Source organism: Anguilla anguilla, chromosome 7, assembly GCF_013347855.1.
Source record: "Anguilla anguilla isolate fAngAng1 chromosome 7, fAngAng1.pri, whole genome shotgun sequence".
Lineage (NCBI taxonomy): Eukaryota > Metazoa > Chordata > Actinopteri > Anguilliformes > Anguillidae > Anguilla > Anguilla anguilla.
The window spans coordinates 35,383,884-35,404,860 of NC_049207.1; the positions used below are offsets into that span (position 1 = coordinate 35,383,884).

General features: G+C 40.1%; 1 protein-coding gene across 1 annotated transcript; it reads right to left on the reverse strand.

Moving 5' to 3' along the window:
- Nucleotides 1-2,320: 2,320 nt before the first annotated feature.
- Nucleotides 2,321-20,559, reverse strand: tmem129 (transmembrane protein 129, E3 ubiquitin protein ligase). Its single transcript, XM_035427266.1, has 4 exons — nt 20,179-20,559; nt 19,186-19,660; nt 16,929-17,088; nt 2,321-4,982 (listed from the first exon to the last, which is right to left on the reverse strand). The coding sequence occupies exons 1-4, from the start codon at nt 20,396-20,398 to the stop codon at nt 4,728-4,730; spliced, it is 1,110 nt and encodes a 369-aa protein (XP_035283157.1). The 5' UTR covers nt 20,399-20,559; the 3' UTR covers nt 2,321-4,727.
- Between the last annotated feature and the right edge of the window lie 418 nt (nt 20,560-20,977).

Here is a 20,977-nt window from a genome sequence, read left to right on the forward strand (position 1 = left end):
TCCAGCTAAGTGCACAGCAATTGATACAAAGAGTTTCAAGGGTTAGTTGAATTCAAAACAACTTTTGATTTTATTGAGTTTCATATGCACTTAAACTGGCTTAGTGGGTTTGATTAAATCTAGTGGAAGGACAAGATTAGAAATAGCAAAAATAAACTAAGACAGTTAATATGTAAATATGTCTATGCCAACCAGGCATAAGCGTCATTCCAAATGTAACACTAGCAAATGTGGCTCCACATCAATTAGCAATCACACCATGTTGTAGCCACACCAACCAAATGTGAAAGTGCACACACACAAACACACACACGCACGCACGCACACACACACACACACACACACATAGATTCTGCTACAGCTTGTACTAAGGTAAAGGTTTTATAATTAGCCCTCTATCCGCAGCAGTAGGACACATTTAGCTTTGCCTTGTCAGAAGCAAACGGACTTAAAGAGCCAGGGCTCCTTGAAATACATCATGATTCGCCAGGCACCAGGTTACTCATTATAATCAGTGAAAGATCCACCCCTCTTCCAGTTGGCACTTATGCAAAGTGGAAAACAGCCATAGCTTGTGGCTGCAGTGACAACAGAACACAGTAATTGCTGGTTCCAGAAATTGTAGAAAATGGGGGATATTATGCATTTTCATTCTTCATATATTGTTTAGTAATACATTTGTGAGAATTATGTTATAATCTTGAATTCTGTTTGGTAACATGAATGATACATGTGATACATGTCAACTATGTTGCTACACGTTTGGCCCATCTCCCATGTTTGTACCTCTGATGCTATACTGTCACATTACAGGCAGATCCTGGCCTGTATTCTCATCCAATTTAGCCGATTCCCTTCCCTGGCTCTTCTTTTGATTGAGCTCTCTTGTGATGATGAAATTTGTAACATGCAACAAGTGAACTTAACAGGTGCTGTGCAAGGAAGGACCGAAATGGAACTGAACGACCCTCAAAACCTATATAGGAAGTGCTGTGCCCAATAGCAACATGTGCTCTGCAAGAGTTTTTTTTTTTTTTTTGTAGGATGAAATGTTCATTAAAATAATTGGAAACCTTTTTTTTGGCCTCATGCTGGCCATAACAGTTTTGCCTGTACCATATGCATCCTGACAATTGTACTGTTTATATATTAACTTTTTGCTGTATATAGTGCTTCTGAAATTAATGTTTTGGGAAATATTATGCAAATGCTTTATCTGAAAAAATATATCAAAGATAACTTTCCCTCTGATTAAAGACATGCAGTACCAATAGTTTAGTTATTCTTCAAGTGAACAGAGAAGATTTCTAATTGTACTTTTCTATAGGACAATAAAAAACAATTGAACAAGAGTGAGCTGCCTGACATGCAACCACTATTCAGATGTGTGGTTGCTTCCGAGAATCAGAAGCGAGCAACGAGAGGCCTGCTGCACGCCTGTGGTCAGACTTAAATCGTTGACCCACATAACCATCACTGATTAAGCCTTCTGTATGTATGTGAGGCAGCTCATGCTAAAACAGCCATTATGCACCATTTGGTGCACTGACTGTTAGAAATAAAGGAACAGTAGAGGCACATTTTTGGTTCTTTAGGGAACTAAAAGTTCAATAATGTTCTATTTGGGTACTAAGAAGTACCTTTTACAAGCAAGAAAGGTATAAATGAATTATGTATTACTAATGTTCTATCTTGGTACTAATAAGTACCTTTTACAAGCAAGAAAGGTATAAATTAATTATGTATTACTGGCTAGGGGTAAACAATTATATGTACCTATAGGGAACCATCCCAGTGACAAGCATTTGTACCATTATAAGCACTTTTAATTGTTTTTTTTCCAAGAGTGTTGAGTGCAATGCAAAGCATTCAATCCACTGGACAGCACAACTGTGACTCAAATAGGAATTAAAAATATGCCTTAAGCCCCCTTGTAATCTCTGCCAATGGGTACAACATTCTCTTTCACAAGGTACGTTGACAAATTTGTAACTACTTGAACAGGATATTTCCCAGTTATTGGGCTTGTTAACCAGCTAGGTTTAGCTGTCAGATAGCCTAACTAGAAGGGAAATGTGATTAGTCAGTGTTAGTTGAACAATCTCCAACATTCCCCTGGAATGCTCTCGTCAGTGGGCGCTCTCAACTAGAGGGCTCCTGGTCAGTAGGTGATATAGCGGCTGGGTGGAGTTTTCACTCCATTTAAGCCAGGCCTTTGTGCTTGGAGGCTGTCAACTTCCCACGCAGATGCGGCGATGACAAGTGCTGATACCAAAACAAGACCGCATGACACCAAACAAATACAAAATGTCACAACAACTAACAAGAAGCTTTTTTTTGTTGTTGCCCAAATGCAAATGTACATTTGCCCAGAGGTTCCCACAAATTTTCTGTCAGACCCCCTTCATTTTTTAAGGAAGTAAGCTCTAGATGCTTATTTTTGTTGCTTGTCCTCAATAGAGGCTTTTTTCTGACAACCCATTACATAAATCTTGTTGACATGGAAGTATCATCTGATGGTAGATTTGGAGACTTGGGTCCCCAAGATAAAACCAAGTTTTGTTGATCTCCAACTGCAGCACTTGAATTTTCCTTTTTCTTCCAAACAATCTACATCATTGTGCATAGGAGAAATATATATCTTCTTCCAGGTGTATTTACCACTGTTCCAGCAAGTACAGGGTAAACATGAGGAATTAATCTTTCATTAGTCCGATTAAAAAACATTATTAGCAGCAAAATACAGAACAGCTGGTATCAGGAATTTATGATTATAGAGGTGGTGCAAATGGGATAATTGTCTGAGAAGGGGCTTGACAAAGAGGCTATTGTGACCTCTGGGAGCCCTAGTCAGGAAGAATAAATGTTACATATTTGCAACCTAGGATCTTCAATATGGCAGATTCACTAATGTGTTATTTTCTGAAATGGTTGAGTCACAAAATATTTTTGGCACACGGGGGGCAGGGATGCCAGATTCACAGAGGTAGCAGAATGGAAAGGTCTGGTAGGTAGGTGTGTAGGGCTTTTTAAAGATATAATGGGGTTGTCCAGTTAGCTTCCTGATAGGCTAGCACCAAGGTTTTGAATTTGTTACAAGCCAATAGAGGTAGCCAGAGGACAGAGATGACAAGGGGAGTGACACGGCTGAGTCTGGGGAGGTTGTACATCAGTCAAGCAGCAGAATTCTGGATGAGCTGCAGAGATCTTATGGTAGAGACAGGGAGGCCACAGAATCCAGAGAGCCAAGAAGGCCTGAAGTAATGATTCCAAGCATATAAAGATCACTGCAACCAACAGGATTCAAATTAAATTGTTTAACACCTTTACATTTTTTCACAAATTTTTCTTAAACTTAACACAATACAGGTTAGGCCTATCATTCACTTTGTCTTTGAAATCTTCATTATCTACCTGATGGTTAGTTTTAATGACCACAATTTCACCAATTGGGCATCTACTGATTCACCTCAGTCTTTAATTTGATCAGTTAAATAATTCTGTCACTGCTTTTTATGTAACTGTTTGCAATATAGCACAATGAGATCACAATATCCTCGAAGTACTAAATTATAATGAGCTTTCAATAAACTGAACTGCAGCAATAGTGTGTAGTAAATAATGACTTCCAGATCATATCTGCCTTCATAAACACATTACTGCAAAGCCCCCTACTACAAAGCATCCTATGCTTAAGTTGTATAAGTAAAATTATAGTTGGTGGAATGTATAAGGCAATACTCTGATGCTTGCTCAAATCAGTGCCAGTAACATTAAAAAACGTTTTTTTGCATTTAATTTTTGTACAGTTAATTTTTTACCAAAAATAACTACTTGGCACTATGATCTAAAAACATATGGGAGCACGCTGGCTTTTCACACAAGTAATTATTTCATAATTCTGAAACATTTTGGGCAAAATCTTTTATTAGGTTTTAAAATTAAATTGTCGTCATAAATCTCCCAGATACCTTCTTTCACTGCTGAATTTTAAAGGAATAAAACACAGCCTTGCCACACAGGTTGTTTATTTATGATTGCATTTACAACTGATAATTAGAGATTAATAGAACTGAAGAAACATTTCCGCTTTCTCATTTTTCATTTTCTGCCTTTTCACTGAAATTTGTGTCTTTCAGAAATCACCTCTGAAGCCATAAAATACTGTAATTTTTGGTTCATTTGAGAGATCCCCCCCCCCCCCCGAAGAAATCAAACTACCCCAAATAAAAATATTTTAAATCTACTTTTTAATCACCAAGTAAGCCAGTTAAATTTTAATTAGCGCAGTTCCCTTAGCAATGAAATCATAATGGAGCATAACACAAATATGAAGGAGTAATAAAAAGATCATGTCATGGCTAGATGGAATCTCTACAGTGAAACCACCTGATAAAGAGTGACAGCCAGAGATCATCAAAATCCCGTATGTATAACCATCCTTACAGTAATGCCATAAGCAACACTATCATGGTAAGAGTGTCAAAATGTCCCTTGTCACCATTACTGGCTGGTGAAAAAAACCTTTAAGAGCACCTAGTGGCTATTACATGAATAAAACCCATAGTGTATATGGTTTACCAAGAATAAACTATACATTTTTGTGCAAAGTCTTATTATTGGTATGTTTGCTACGTCCAATGAAAATCTTTCCTGAGGAATATTTTCACATACTCAACCTTTTCAAAGTACACATCTCAGTCAATGGGAAAAGGCACACTAAAGGGTCACTGCACCAGACACACATCTAGAATGCAGAATTTGGCCCGGCACGTAGGGCAGGGCACCCTGCTGGCCAGCCAGGTCTCAGGGTGCTGCTGGTCCTGTCGGCTGGCAAACCACTTGCCTAGGCAGGTGAGGCACCACATGGGACGGCAGTAACACTGCTGGCATTCACCCTCGTACTGGCCGTCATCCTGGCACAGCCGCAGCAGCTTGGTGTTGGCGCAAACCTGCATGCAGCCAATGCAGGGCTCCAGCTCCTAGGGACAGAGGAGAAAGCTAGGTTCAATTGTCGTTGCAAGGGAACCAGTGCCACCTACAGGGTCAGCATATAACAGCTTGTCAACTGCTACTACTGTACCTACAGGGTCAACTGGCTACTGCAGGCTTGTCTGCTTCTCTGTCAGTAGAAGTTGAATACTGTAAAGCCCATAAATAGCTTCATAGCTAATAGCACAGATCTTACATGTGGTCAGCCCATTTAAGCTGCAAAACAGCTTGAAGTTTCAAGTACAAGTACTTGCAGATAGTGTATACAAACATGAGTCTGACATTGTGGTTTGTGTTGAGACACTAATAGCCTACATAATCAGCAACATTAAATCAAAGTAAACATCTTTAATTAACTGTTCAGAATCCCAATGTGTTTGATGTCTGAATATACACGAACACTAATTCACCTCATATACTACACTGTGACAGCCTACATTCTATCTGCTTGTTAAGTCTGACGTCACGCGTGATGTATTGCCATTTCCGGGTCCAAACGCCTTCAGATCCCGAACCTGTGAACCTTTTCACGATCACTTCCTTCTTTAGTGATGCACCATTGAGGGTTAAAAAGGGTCTTTCAACTCCAATAAAATCAATGCGCTACAAAATCCACCATTCTAAAGCAGTTAAAACAGCAACATTATTCTTTCAATTTTGAATTGTTGTTACGTCCCCTCCCCTTTTCAATGTCCAATTTCGCAGTAGATGGCAACGTTGAATCACGGTTCTAGTTACTTCATTTAGGGATGCCAACCATCCCGCAAAATACGGAATCGTCCCTTATTTGGACAGTAGAATAGGCGTTCCGTATTTAACTCATGGCTATGGGACGCATTTTCATCTGTATCTTTGTGAACAATGCAGTTTGTAGTAAGAAGGAATTATTTTTTCTTGATAGATTCGTTAGTTTCATAGAATTAACGACCTGAGGTTTTTGCTTAACAACGGTGCAAATAGTAGAACTACCATTATTTTCCAATAACAGGACAGCCCATCGTGGTTTATTCCTTACATATAATACCGTGGTAATGGTAGCAGGTGTACAGTAATGATAAACTGTAATGTAGACAGGTTGTGCACTAATGTAGATGCATAATGAGAACTGATAAGGACAGGTAAGAACAGGATGTAAACAGCTAGCTAACGTTAGTACCCACTGGCACTAAACTTTGTTTTTCTTCATTTGAGAAATTTAAGAATTGTAACTTAATTATCAACTGCAGCCATTTCCTCTTCTCTTTCTCATCGCAAGGAAAGTGGCAGAATGACAACTGAAGAGTTTTTTTGGACTCAGATCTATTAAAACAACAAAGGACACAGCACTGCGGCATGTTGAAAAGACGAGAGCCTCCGCCAACACAGTAGAGGCTTGGACCCGGAAACAGTATTATCGGAAGGTCGATACGTCATGGCTTAACAAGCGGATTGCCAGTTCATTGCATCTTACATAAGCCAATTCAGAAACATTTCTGTAGATTAGTGAAACGTATTTGTCGCTTCATATTATGGGAGTTATTGTTTCCCAATGTTCATATTATGGCAGTATTCACACTGAAAAACAATTTCCCGCTGTAACAAATTTGTTGGTAATAAATGCGCCCGTTGAGAACGGTTGGTTAAACAAATTCATGCATATTCACACACTGAAATAATGGTAGCTGCCATTCTTATTTAAGTTTAGGGACATGTTCATTTAAGCAACATCCATTCACAAACAAATAAATGAACCTGCTTCCCCCATCTTAAATGGCCAAATTTGTAAGATATGAGCCACAAAAACAAACTGCCATTTTGTTATCTCTTGTAGGCCTTCCAGTGAGATGCTATGCATGATAATACCTTACTGACGAACAAACAATTTTGACTAAATATCTTGCATTACTGGGGAAATTAAATTTCTCTGCCATTTCCACTTTCCATAAAAAACCAACATAGTATGATTTGGTTTCGTGACATGGAAGATATTACACCTGAAAGTGGAGATTGCAACTGGCGGGATTTAACAATTATTATCTACAAACATGTTGCTGGAGGCAGAGGTTTTTATTTTAGCTGAGCTACATTACCTCCTAATATAATCATATTTGGTGCCCTTATGATGGGTGTAAAACCAGGAATTGTAAAATAATAGTTTCAGAGTGTTTAGCCTGACTTAAAACCACATAAGCCAACTTTAATCCACCCTTCCACACCTCAGCCAATCAGCCAGGCTGCCCTCCCTCCCTCTCTCTGAACCATCACCGCCCGCCACCTTTTAGGAATATCTGGCTGTTTTCTAACTTTGATTTTGTATTTTCTGGAAGAAACAAGCTGTGGTTCAGCATTTTTCTTCATCCCTTTCTTTTGAGATGGTAACCTGTTCATGTCCGGTACAACTGTTATTTGTTAAGCTGATCTTCGTCTTTAGATTACACTTTATTTTTTGGTTTGTAATTTAATATATTTCTTCATTTTAATCTGGTTGTGAGTTGTACATATTGATACAAGGTGATCTAACAGGTTGCTCTGCCTATCAACAAATTCAGAGATTTAATTGAAAATTAATAAGTCTAAAAATAATTACCAAATTAAATCAAATAAATACAATTTATTTGTTGGATATGTGAAAAGCTTTAACTGTTGACACACCTGTGTTCAGCATTCAGTGCCAGATGCTGAAATGAGGGTGTTACCTGGTCAAAACCGTTGGATTCTGAACAAACATTTTACTTAATCCTCGCTGTTCCTACAATACTAAAACATTTGAATCATTTAGTGTGTGGCACAGTGGGTAAGGAACTGCGCTTGTAACCGAAAGGTCGCAGGTTCGAATCCCGGGTAAGGACACTGCCGTTGTACCCTTGAGCAAGGTACTTAACCTGCATTGCTTCGGTATATATCCAGCTGTATAAATGGATACAATGTAAAGTGCTAAGTAAAAAAGTTGTGTAAGTCGCTCTGGATAAGAGCGTCTGCTAAATGCCTGTAATGTAATGTAATGTAATTTATAGGAATGGTTGCTTACATGACTCTAGACGGGCATTTTTTTTTGCTAGAATCATATTTGTACTATAAATCTGTAGATATTTTGTAGTTATAAATCTTGAAAACAAATAATAAAGTGAGTGGTAAATAGGATCTCATTAAAACACTCATTTTTCATCTACACTGGCTTTCTGAATGACAGCCTACACAAACCTCAAACTCATATCACAATCTTTGGCCTTTTTTTGCAAACTGATTTTGTTCTGTCCTGTCAATTATTCAAACAGTTTACTTTCACACATTGTACTTTTTAACAATAGTGTCCAGATATGCCTATTCACAGGTGTGGGAAGGTAATGGGTGCTAAGAGTGTTGCAGCACCCCCTGCTGGTTGGTAGCCTACAGTAATGAGGGGTTGGCTTGTCGGTGACTGATTTGTAGCATTTCAGTTACACTCAAAAATGAGAGAATTTGAATTGTGGAAATTCTAATTTTCTGCCATCTCCACTTTCTAAAGTTTCTAGTGTCAGATTCTGTGGGATGGTCTTTCAATCTCTGCCAGAAATGTGATAAGACTTCCACGGTAGGACACATCGATATATACTTCACTGGGAGGTGATGAGTAGTTGAGTTTGAAAGCCACTTCACTTGTCCCTTCCAATATTGGGACACAAAGATTGGTCACCGGGGCATAGAGGAGACAAGGTGGTAGTGGAGAAAAGGAGGATGCATTTTTTGAGTATAAGTTACATTTGTGAGCCAAACAATTTGACTTGAAATGATTTTTAATCATTTATATTTAAAAAAATTGTTGCTGCCATAAAGCGACTACAAGGATTAATCCACATGAGATGTCAAATCTGCACCGATTCAATACGGCCTTATCTACGTTCAATAAATCACCAATCAGTGTTCTATTATCAGACTGTTCAAAGAAATGGACAAGTTAGCTGAAATAGTCTTGCTGTCTATCAGACTGCTCAAAGAAGTTAGTTGAACTTAAAAAACCTAGCTGTGGGACTTGACAACCGAAAGAAAACACACCTGGCTCTCTTACATGTGTACAGACAGTGACATTCTGGACAGATTGAACATTAAACTACTAATTAGAATTATACGCAACACACCAGAGTGAGAGGCCACATTTGGGTCTTTCTAAGTGTAGGTAACACACTTGGTTATTCACTACACTGCCGCTGTGCAGAATCAGTTTAACTGACAATGTTTTGCGATACAGAGATTGACTTGGCTGCTATGTAAAGTGGCAGATGTCAACAATGACAAGTAACCCAAACTGTGTGTGAATATTTATGCGTGTAATGATCACTTGAGGCAACAGATGTGATTGGTGTATTATTGTATAACTGGCCGTCAAATTAATGCATAGTGGTGTCAATACAAACAAAATTGTAGTTGCGTAATTCAGAGCTTGAACTTTTGAATCTTACAATTGACTTTAGACTTTGCTGTATGGGGTTATTATTATAGCAGAATTATTTGCAAATGTGTACATAAATCTGTAAATGCGCATACAAATCTGTAAATGCATACATATCTGTAAATGCGTGGACAGATCTGTAAATGCGTACATAAAACTGTAAATGCGTACACAGATCTGTAAATGCGTACATACTATTATCAATTTGTTACCTTGTGTTTATAAAAAAATTTTTTAAAACAACAAACGTTACTTACCCATGGGTTGTTCGAAGATCCAAACGGATGGCCTGTCTCATTGACAGCAGCATCATAACCCAGGTGAAACTATAGGTTCAGCTTTTTGTTACATACCCTTATTTTTAGACTTGATTTCCAAATTATGAGTATCCGTTACCCTTAAGTAGAAGAAATTAATTATTCAACCTCGAGTGCAGTTGACCACTCTGTTTTCAGTTTTCGCAACACCGTAAACTCTCTTGCCCGCAGTTACCGGCTCATGTTACAGAATTTTAAACTCGGCGATTGGACATTTCATGTCGAAGTGCACCATGGGAGTCATAGTTAACCTAGAAATCTCCACACACATTTGCAAATCGCCGCACGCATTTGCAGATCTCTGCCACAGCAGAAATGTAGCAAAAATCACGTGTAAAAAGACAGCCAATTGAGAGGCCCGCCTGAGTTGGAACTGATGCTATAGACATTTACAGATCTATGCACGCATTTACAGATCTGTGGACGCATTTACAGATCTATGTACGCATTTGCAAATAATTCTGTACGCATTTACAGATCTGTGTATGCATTTACAAATCTGTGTACGCATTTACAGATCTGTGTAAGCATTTATCAATCAATCAAATTTTATTTGTATAGCGTATTTTACAGCAGTTGTCACAATACGCTTTACAGACAACCCTGGCCTAAACCCCCACAGGAGCAAGCCTAAGGCAACAGTGGCAAGGAAAAACTCCCTGTGGCAGATGGGAAGAAACCTTGGAAGGAACCAGGCTCAAGGATCTGTGTACAGATCTGTGTACGCATTTACAGATTTATGTACGCATTTGCAAATAATTCTGTACACATTTACAGATCTGTGTATGCATTTACAAATCTGTGTACGCATTTACAGATTTATGTACGCATTTGCAAATAATTCTGCTACAATAATAGCCGCATATTGCTGGCCATATCTTACTAGCATTGTAAGCGCTAGTAAGATACGGCCAACTGTGAGCATGAATGAAAAGCTATCACTCTCTGGACGCAGCCTGTTTTTATTCTGTATGCAAGGAGCATGTGCATGCAGGGTTTTCCCTACCATAGAAAGGCTTAGGCGCAGCGCCTACGTGATTTTGCGGAGCGCCTTAAGCCGAATGAACGTAAAAAGGCATTTAGGCGACATATCAGAATGAATGTAAAAACAACGGTGATGCGCTAACAAAAAAACGGAGAGGTGGCTTTATCACCAAACCATCTTGAATTTTGCCCAGTCCAAGATGGCCGCCAGCCCAGTCCTTTGTTTGTGTGCCTGCATGTGAGCTCTTAACTTTATTTTTGTTTTATCTGTGTTTTATACTGATAATCCAGCCAAGGACAGTGACTTTTTACATCTAATCAAGAGGTACACCCCTGACTCTTTTTTGGCTTCTCTTTTGGCTATTTTGGCTTCTTAGAACTACCCAAAAGGGAGATAATTTTACTGCTGTTAGGTCTCCTCTGCTAGCTACAGACTGGGCCTCCTCTACCAGCTACAACCTGGCCTTCCACCAGCTACAGTTTGGCCTCCTCTGCTAGCTACAGCCTGGGTCTTCTCTGCTAGCTGCAGCCTGGGCCTCTTCTACCAGCTACAGCCTGGGCCTCCTCTGCTAGCTACAGCCTGGGTCTCCCCTACCAGCTACAGCCTGGGTCTCCTCTACCAGCTACAGCCTGGACCTCTTCTACCAGCTACAGCCTGCGCCTTCTCTACCAGCTACAGCCTGGGCCTCTTCTACCAGCTACAGCCTGGGCCTCTTCTACCAGCTACAGCCTGCGCCTCCTCTACCAGCTACAGCCTGGCCTCCCCTACCAGCTACAGCCTGGGCCTCCTCTACCAGCTACAGCCTGGCCTCCTCTGCTAGCTTCAGCCTTGGCCTCCTCTGCTAGCCACAACCTGGGCCTCTGTTATTGGATTGGACATGTTTTATCCACTAAAACCTTCTTTGCCTTTTCGGCTTACAATCTTTTTTATTTTTTGGCACACATCAGCTCAAACAACCTGCTTTTTCAGCAGGTACACGCAAGAGTCTGCCATCATTTCCAATGGTGGTGGTACTTTGGACTTTATCATCCAGGGACGTTTCTTCCTTCTGGACTACAAAGACTTTTGGACTTCCTACTCGGTGTGTATTGAATCTTATTCATTTGTACTCTTACATGTTATTGCACCAGTTCCATGACTCATTAATTTTGACCAAACCCTCAGTGAAAGATAAACAAATGTGATGTTTTGGCACTGTTTTCAAACGTGGGTTAATCATTCTCATGTTGTTTGTCTCTGGCAATGTTCACCCAAACCCAGGGCCTGCTATTCAAGGCCCTACTGCCTCTAGTCTGTCGTTTAATGATTTTTGTGAACGCAAATCTTTGGGCTTTTTACATGTCAATATCCGTAGTTTGTTGCCAAAACTTGATTATTTAAAATCTTGGGTGCATACTGCTAACCCTGATGTTCTGGCTGTCTCTGAATCGTGGCTTAAGAAAAGTGTCTCTAATCTTAAAATTCAAATACCGGGCTACAATGTCTTTCGTCAGGATAGATCCACTAAGGGAGGTGGTGTGGCTATCTTTGTAAAAGACCATTTGCAATGTTCTGTAACACTGTCTAAGTCAGTCCCCAAGCAATTTGAACTGTTACTGTTTGAAACTTAAACTGTCAAACAATTTCACTCTCTCTGTTGCTGTTTGCTATAGACCACCCTCTGCTCCAGCATGTACACTAACAGCTCTTGGTGAACTTCTGGCCCCTCACATTTCCTATGAGTTTGTCCTTCTGGGTGATCTAAACTGGGATATGATCAACCCCCCAGATTTAGTCATACAGCAATTTGATGCTTTAAACCTCTTTCAACTTATAACAGAGCCAACCAGACACAATTTGAAATCACCCTCATCTGCCACACTGATCGATATTATTCTCACTAACACTCCATCAAACTATCAAACTGGAGTCTTCAGTCAAGACTTGAGTGACCACTGTGCCATTGCATGCGTTCGCTCTGGCCTCTCTGTCAAACGCCCACCAGTGATTACGACCAAGCGCTCACTGAAAAACTTTGACAATCAAGCCTTCCTACATGATGTTGCAGCTGTGAACTGGGATAGAATCAACCTTATCCCCTCTGTGGATGATGCCTGGTCTTATTTCAAGAATACCTTTAGCGTTATCATTGATAAACACGCCCCATTTAAAAGATTCCGGACCAAGAATCGTTACAGCCCCTGGTTTACTCACGATTTGGCTGCTCTGATCCAACTAAAAAATGCCTTATGGCGGAGAGCTAGGTCTACTCAGTCTCCTGCCGACTGGCTGGCCTTCAGACAATGCAGAAACAAAACCACACAGGCGATCAGGAAAGCTAAAATCAATCATTTCAAAGAGAAATTCTCAGCTTGCGGATCTGACGCCAAGAAGTTCTGGAAAACAGTCAAGTCCATGGAAAACAAACTTGCTTCTCCTCATCTACCCACCTCTATGAAATTCGGTGAAATTGTTTTTAATGATAAACCACGCATGGCCACGCTCTTCAACCACCACTTCGTGAAGTCATCTCATGTCTTTGATGCAGCTGCTCCTAACACTGCCTCAACTCATACTCCTACTTCATCATCCAGCATTAACAGCTTCTCCCTTCAACCTGTAATGGTTTCAGAAGTCCTGGATGAACTCATTAAGTTAGATCCAAACAAGTCAGCTGGATCTGATGGGCTTGACCCTGTGTTTTTAAAAGCAGCCGCTCATATTATTGCTGCCCCCATTACAAGACTGTTTAACCTGTCATTTCAACTGTCTGTATTCCCCCTTGACTGGAAATCTGCCATGATTCTCCCCCTCTTCAAAGGAGGCTCTAGCTCTGACCCGAACTGCTACAGGCCAATCTCCATCTTGCCCTGCCTGGCCAAAGTCATAGAGAAACTGGTTCATAAACAACTAATTCACTTCATTGACTCTAATCACATTCTGTCTGACCTGCAGTCTGGGTTTAGGACAGGCCATGGATGTATCACCGCTACCCTGAAGGTCCTTGACGACATCGTTACCGCCATGGACAACAAGCAAGTCTGTGTAGCTGCTTTTATAGACCTAGCCAAGGCTTTTGACTCAGTCGACCATAATATCCTCCTGCAAAGACTTAGTAGCATTGGCCTGTCCAGAAGATGCTGCAACTGGTTTGCCAGCTACCTTGCTGATCGTGTCCAGAGGGTGAAGACCGAAAACATCACATCGGAACCACTTGCCATCACTAAAGGTGTGCCTCAAGGCTCCATCTTAGGCCCAACCTTGTTCTCCATCTACATTAACGAGGTAGCCAAGGCCGTTGGTAGCTCCCAGATACATCTGTATGCTGATGATACTATCATATATTCAGCTGGCCCCTCACTCCATGCTTCTGTGTCCACTCTTCTTCCAATCTCAACATCTCCAGCCCCCCTAAGATTTTCAGTGCTGATGGCTTGGAACTGGAGTTTGTCAGCTCCTATAAATACCTTGGCCTCTGGTTGGACTCATCTCTCTCATTTAACACTCATATCAATAACCTTCTGGCTAAAGTCAAAGCTAGACTTGGTTTTCTGTATCGAAACAAGGCTTCTTTCACGCACTCCGCCAAATACACTCTTGTGAAAATGACCATCCTTCCTCTGTTTGACTACGGTGATATAATCTATAAAATGGCATCAAAGGGCAGCCTTAGCAAGCTCGACACACTCCACCACTCAGCAATCCGTTTTGCCACATGCGCACCCTTCACCACTCACCACTGTGATCTCTACAAACTGGTGGATTGGCCCTCCCTTCATACCAGGCGGCTACAACATTGGCTGCAATTAGTTTATAAAACACTCCTGGGAAAGACACCCTGCTACCTCTCAAACCTCCTGCACATTTCCGACAGCAATTGCCGCTTAAGATCCAGTGATTTCATAATGCTCATCATTCCAAAAGTCCGTACTGTCTTTGGCCGTAATTCCTTTCGTTTTGCCGCTGCAAATGATTGGAACACACTACAAAACACACTCAAACTCACAGCTCTCACATCTCTCAACATGTTCAAACAAAATCTGCAACAGGTCATAGTTGACTGCTGCACCTGCTGACCAGCCCTCTCTTCACTCTCTCTCCCGTTACAACTGTACAAAGAATATCCAGTAAATCACCTTCTCTTGCACATAGTGTTTATTTATTGGTTTATTGATTTTATTTATTGACTTTTGATTTATTTTATTTACCTATGCCGTCTTTTGCCGTTTCTTATGTACTGTCGTGTCATACTCTATGTTGTACTGCACTGTATCTGTACTGTATGCGTCGTTTTGTGCTGACTGTGTTTTTTTAATTTAAAAAAAAAAAAATTTTTTATTACCCATTTACTGTTGCTGACGCCTCTTGGCCAGGTCATCATTGTAAATGAGAATTGGTTCTCAACTGATTTTACCTGGTTAAATAAAGGTCAAATAAAAATAAATAAAAATTTATGGTTTTAAACACTCCGCACTATGATGGCATTATAAATAGAAGTGGGTGATTGACGAGCGTTTTTATGTTTTTATGCATGGTAGGTTAAATGCATTTACAGAATATAGCATTTTTCCCCAAAGATGGCATTTCTCAATATAATTGTGCCGCCGTGTTAACAAATTACTATGGTTGCGGGTCAGGCACTCTTCGCGGTAAGAATAAATTTTAGGATAGCGCTTCCGATTTTGCTTGTGTCGAAAGTTCTGCGACGGAAACACCGATAGATTTACCCTAGCCACATCTGTCAAAAACGTAAACAAGTAATCCAGTTTTCACGGTCTGAAAATTTTTTTATGACAACGTTAGCCAGCGAAGGCAGTTGACGTTACATAAAGATACCTCGACTGAACTAATGTTAGTATCTAATGTGGCTTGGTAGCTAAACAAAGTTAGGCTGTGTTCACACGTAACATCTTTTTCTGATGAAACCGCTGGTCAAAGCGTTTTTTCATATATTAAAAAAAACAACAAAAAAAAAAATGCTGTTCCAAAATATAGTTGAGAGCACCTAAACCCCCTGAAAACCTCGGGAAAACCCTGGCATGGCCTTTTGTTTATTTTGTCTTGTGAAGGAGCGTTATGAATTGCATTTGTGTAAACTTTTAAATAGTATAAATCTGTATTTTGCATAGTTATGTGATTATGTGTATGAAGTTTAAATGTAATATACAACTATCTAGTTTCAAGCCCCTCCCTACTACAATTAAAGCAACTAATGTTTAAATTGTGACTTTTGTGACACAATTTAGCAATACCACCGGAAGCACACCCTGCTCGAAACTAGAGATGCAAATGACACACATTTATGACCATCGAGTAGTTTCTGTCTGAAACTAATTGATTTTTACCATTTGATTTACGATACCGCTAATAAAAACGTCACTACTTAAATCAGTGCAGATCACAAGATTAAAACTTTTAAAAATAAGCATTTCTAGATTTTTTCCAGAGTGATTGTTTGCTGCTTCGCTCACTGCACAGGGTAACACATGACCCAATCTTCAATGAAGTGGCAAGGTATACTCACATAGATATAGATGTCACGTATGGAATTCAAATTTGGCAGCACATATTTTGCACTGAACAGTGTGTTCATCATTCCATGCACAGCACACTTTCGCAGGCTGGCCATCTTTTCAACTGATGGTAAGTCATGTTAAAGTAAATGACAAGCCCCACTCGCCCCCTCTATTACCCATTTAGAGCAGTAGCCCAAGCAACATTGGTGATCTTTAATTTTGAACGGTTTGTGACAATTTAATATAACATTCCACAAGCATGCTCATTACTGACTATCCAAAAATCAACAAATTGTTCACATCCCGACTCAAAAGCTGCTCGTGAATAGGACACCATGAAAACTATTTAGAAAAACCCAACTTCTGTTATTATTCAAAATATTATATTCTATCACAAAGATACAGCAACACTGAAACAGATACATTGTGCAAAGTACTGAAAAAAACATCAATCTGCTTAATTAATATGCTAATTTAAAAACAAACAATTCAAGATGAGTCAGTTAACAGGTAATGTTCTGTGACTCTCCTCTGTTTCTGACAGGGTGCTAAAGGCGGAAATTCAGTCATACATAACCCAACTTTGTTTCAAATGGGGCGTTACAACCACACCAACTCAGGGTACATAAACCATGTATCCTAAAAGTAAGTAAGAGTAGTAGTGCGTAGTAAGACCGAAATTAAAATCAGGACATTTAAACTGTTCTGAGTGCTCATGAAAGGTGCTTCCTCACCAGTCCACTGGGGAGTGAGTAGATCTGGTTCACTTCCACATGGGATTTAAACGTCTCCAGGAACAGGTCACTCAGGGTCTGGTGGATGACGACATTGGCTGCGTTTCTGATCGGAGCATGCAGTTTTTCACGCAACTCCCCATACTCTGTAGAATTCAATCTGAACAATGGAGGAGGGCACATTACTATCATTCATATCCACACATGCTTGGGTCAGTTGTGACATGCACTGTACCTACATGCACCTCCATGAAACAAAAGTAGAAGCCATTAAAACGGGAACAGTAACATATTATGCAACAAAATGATTAACTGTCTAATATGCAATTACGACTACCTGGAACACATTTATCTTTTAGCTAATTTTTTGTCCCCATTTGAATTGCTCAATTATATTTATGCCTCGCTATGCTGCATGCTGGATTAATTCAGGAGAACTGGGGGACAGGCATTATGGGAGATACCAAAGCTCCAGCAGCAAATTCAAACCAAATACTACGAGACGTTCACTTAATAATGTAACTGGCAAAAGGAATCGCTTTCAAATGGCCACCAAGAAAGGGCAAACTTTCTGCCTGTATATTAACCATTAGCTACATCAATCCACCGTACACTTTGACTTTCACATACTGAATATTGAGGTAAAATATCCAGTATGTGAAACCAGATGTACAGCAATGGTTTCACTGGAATCTCGTCTCCTACTTACTTTTCTAAATGTTCTTTTAGTAAAGTTTCAGGTATTTGGGAACAGCTATACATTACACCTAGAATTAAAATCCTGCACACTGGCTATAAGGGTGTTGCACCCAGTTAAAGCAACACACCCTATGAAATATCAAATCCCACACAAGTACCATTGTCACTGAAAGACTTGCAAAGTGATTCATAACTGTCCACAGATTGCTGGACATTCCTCCTCTCACTGCAGAAAAGGGACTCCTCTGGTTGATCAGATCCCAGTAGTCTGCCTGGGCACCTCTAAAGCAGATGATATACTTTAGATAAGATATGAATGTCCACTCTGGACTGAAATCCCCCCTTGGCAAAGCAATGAGTGATATCAGTTCCCTTGGCTGGGTACCCTAATCTTTGGCTGTGCAGCCTCATGTATTTTACTCAGTGTAAGTGCCTAGTGAGCACAATGGTTCAAAACCCACAGAAGACCCATCTCATTTACAGTTGAGGCCAAAAGCTTACATACACGTAGACTACAGATACTGTTTGACCATAACGATCAGCGCTATGTATGGAGGAAAAAGGTGACTCTTTTAATCCGAAGAACAACATCCCAACTGTGAAGCATGGGGGTGGCAGCATCATGTTGCGGGGGTATTTTGCTAGAAAAGAGACTGGTGCACTTCAGAAAATAGATGCCATCATGAGGAAAGAGAATTATGTAGAAATATTGAAGCAACACCTCAAGATGTCAGCTAGAAAGTTAAAACTTGGTCTTAACTGGGTCTTCCAGCAGGACAATGATTCTAAGCATACCTCCAAAGTTGTAACAAAAAGGCTTAAAAGAAAGTGAAAGTATTGGCCATCCCAAAGCCCTGACCTGAATCCCATAGAAAATTTGTGGACTGAACTGAAAAAGCGTGTCTGAGCAAAAAGGTCCACAAAACCTGACTGAGTTACACCAGTTCCGTCTGGAGGAACAGGCAAAAATTCCAGAAAAGTGTTGTTAGAAGCTAGTGGAAAGCTACCGCAAGCGTTTAATTCAAGCTAAGCCATTAAAAGGCAATGCCACCAAATACTAACAAAGTGTATGTAAACTTTTGACCCACTGAAAATCTGATATAGTACATATAGTAAAAGCTGAAATAAATCTGTCTCTTAGCTATTATTTTGAAATGACCTCTTATGGAAATAAAGATACCCTAAATTGACTTCACACAGGAAATGTATGGTAACATGAAATGTGTGGAGTTGTGAAGAATTGTTTGAATGTCTTTATCCTAGGTGTATGTAAACTTTTGGCCTCAACTGTACACAGCTAAACGGATGAACTATAACGTTGGCTGGAATCATATCTCCTAGATGACATACATGCTAGCCTGCAATTTTCTGACTAGACTGTGGAGGATGCAGCACAGAAGCATGCCTACAAAGGCAACTCAGCTTTCAAAACTGGAAATAAATAATTCCCTGGAGACACAATACGTTCCCAAATCAAACCACCCCATTGCTACACAACATGTGAATCAATAACTCAATAGCCTTGCACCTTGTGCTGGGCTCCAGGTTGCCACTGTACCTTATGTCAAAAGGCTTTACACTGGGATTAATGCTGGCCACAGTGATGGTCAGAATCTGCACTGGAGCGTTAGAGTCCGGCGACAGCTCATGCTGCTTTGAGTCTATAACGGTCAGGTGGATATCCTGCTGCTGTGCCACATGCAAGTAGTAGGTTGTAACCTTCATGACCCAAGTGTCTGTGACGATAACCCGGGCACCTGGGGCACCCGTGGCGAACTTGTCAATACGACGAAACTCTGTGTTGATAGAAGACGACACTGCCCTCCAGCTTGATTGTGGAAGTGCGTGTGCGCCTATGCTCTTGGAAATAGGATGATTTCCCCATTTGTTCCGTGACCAGTGAAGGACGAGCACCAAGCTGAATAGGGGAAGGGCGACTGATATGGTAAAGTACAGCTGCCAGATGTCGTTCGCCGAATGGACGTACCATAGGTTCTTATCTGGAGCTGCAATACACATCCCGAAATAATAACCTGTGGAGAAGAAATCAGATTTTAGCACAAGTTGCACGAGAGAGAAACTAAGACATCTTTTTAGCTAGCTAACCATTTCAGTCTGAACGTTACAGTATTCATAAAAATGCTTCACTTGCAAATTGCACACAATTCCATTCTATTCTCAAGCTAGCTGACATACAACATTCACCTGAACTTTTATTAGCGGTCTTGCTAGATATAGCTACGCTTAAAGAAACGCTATCTATCTGGCCAAAGTTACCTAGACTAGACTATCGCATTTTAAGTAGGTATCAAGCCCGAAGCTAAAACTAGATAGCTAGCACGCGAACGCTAGTGTTCATTGTTTTGCAGCCTAGCTAGCTATAAGCTAACTAACAACTAGCATGACTGATGGCAATAACTGTCAAATTCCATTGTGATCGTAAGTTCTTAATAAATCACCGTGTAACTTAGTCTACGTTAACCATATAGGGTGGTGAGTTGGCCACTTATCATGTGGCGTTCGTAAATACAGCTACTAGCTAGCTACTTACCCAGTGGCAATATGGAATGAACGAGAAGAGTTACGGTTGTTCTCTTTATGTGATACTGAACAAAACCTAGATCTTCACTTCCTAGCCATCCTGAAAACAGATTTTGCACTGTAACTCCCGCTGATATAAATTCAGTTGGTGTGAAGACAAAGCAAAAAACAAAAACAATATACGCCAAAGTAAATGTAACTTCGGGACGGTCCATGTTACCCTGCAACATAACGTTAAATACTTCACAACGACTCTAGACAGGATTCTTGAACGTGTCGTGCGCCCAAAAGTCAGCGCAGTTTCGCAGATTCATATATCATGTATATAGTTCATTCGCTTAACCATGTCAACCAATCCATACTTTAACATAATCTAAACCTGGCACGCATCTCCTGACTAACAGATGAGTCAGCATGGGACACGTAGTTTTTAATCATTAGCGTGTGTGAGCGGGAGCTTGTAGTCCGAAAATTATTTAATAAATTGTAGAACAGGAATATATCAAAATGTTCCTTATTAATGAGTAAGCTTTTATGATCATAAAACCATAAAGAAATGGGCTTCATGATGAATTTTATACATTTTAGAAAGCATCCTTTCTTTAGATGCAGGTAATTTTACCATGTCCACTATGCTGTGACTCAATTTTAGTGAGAGTAATAAATGAATAAATAATAAAAAATGTTTAAAACTCCTCATTTGCTTATTTCTGTTTTTTGTTTTGTTTGTTTGTTTGTTTTTTTAAAGGTATTTCTCATGTCAAGTGGTTTGATCATATACAGTAAGCACCATAATGTTTGGGACAACA

Coding starts and splice junctions, on each gene's coding strand:
- tmem129 (XM_035427266.1), bottom strand. CDS start 20,398: ATGTTGCAGGGTAACATGGACCGTCCCGAAGTTACATTTACTTTGGCG. Junction 19,661..20,178: donor TCATTCCATATTGCCACTGG/GTAAGTAGCTAG, acceptor TCTTCTCCACAG/GTTATTATTTCGGGATGTGT. Junction 4,983..16,928: donor ACTCACTCCCCAGTGGACTG/GTGAGGAAGCAC, acceptor CTCTGTCCCTAG/GAGCTGGAGCCCTGCATTGG.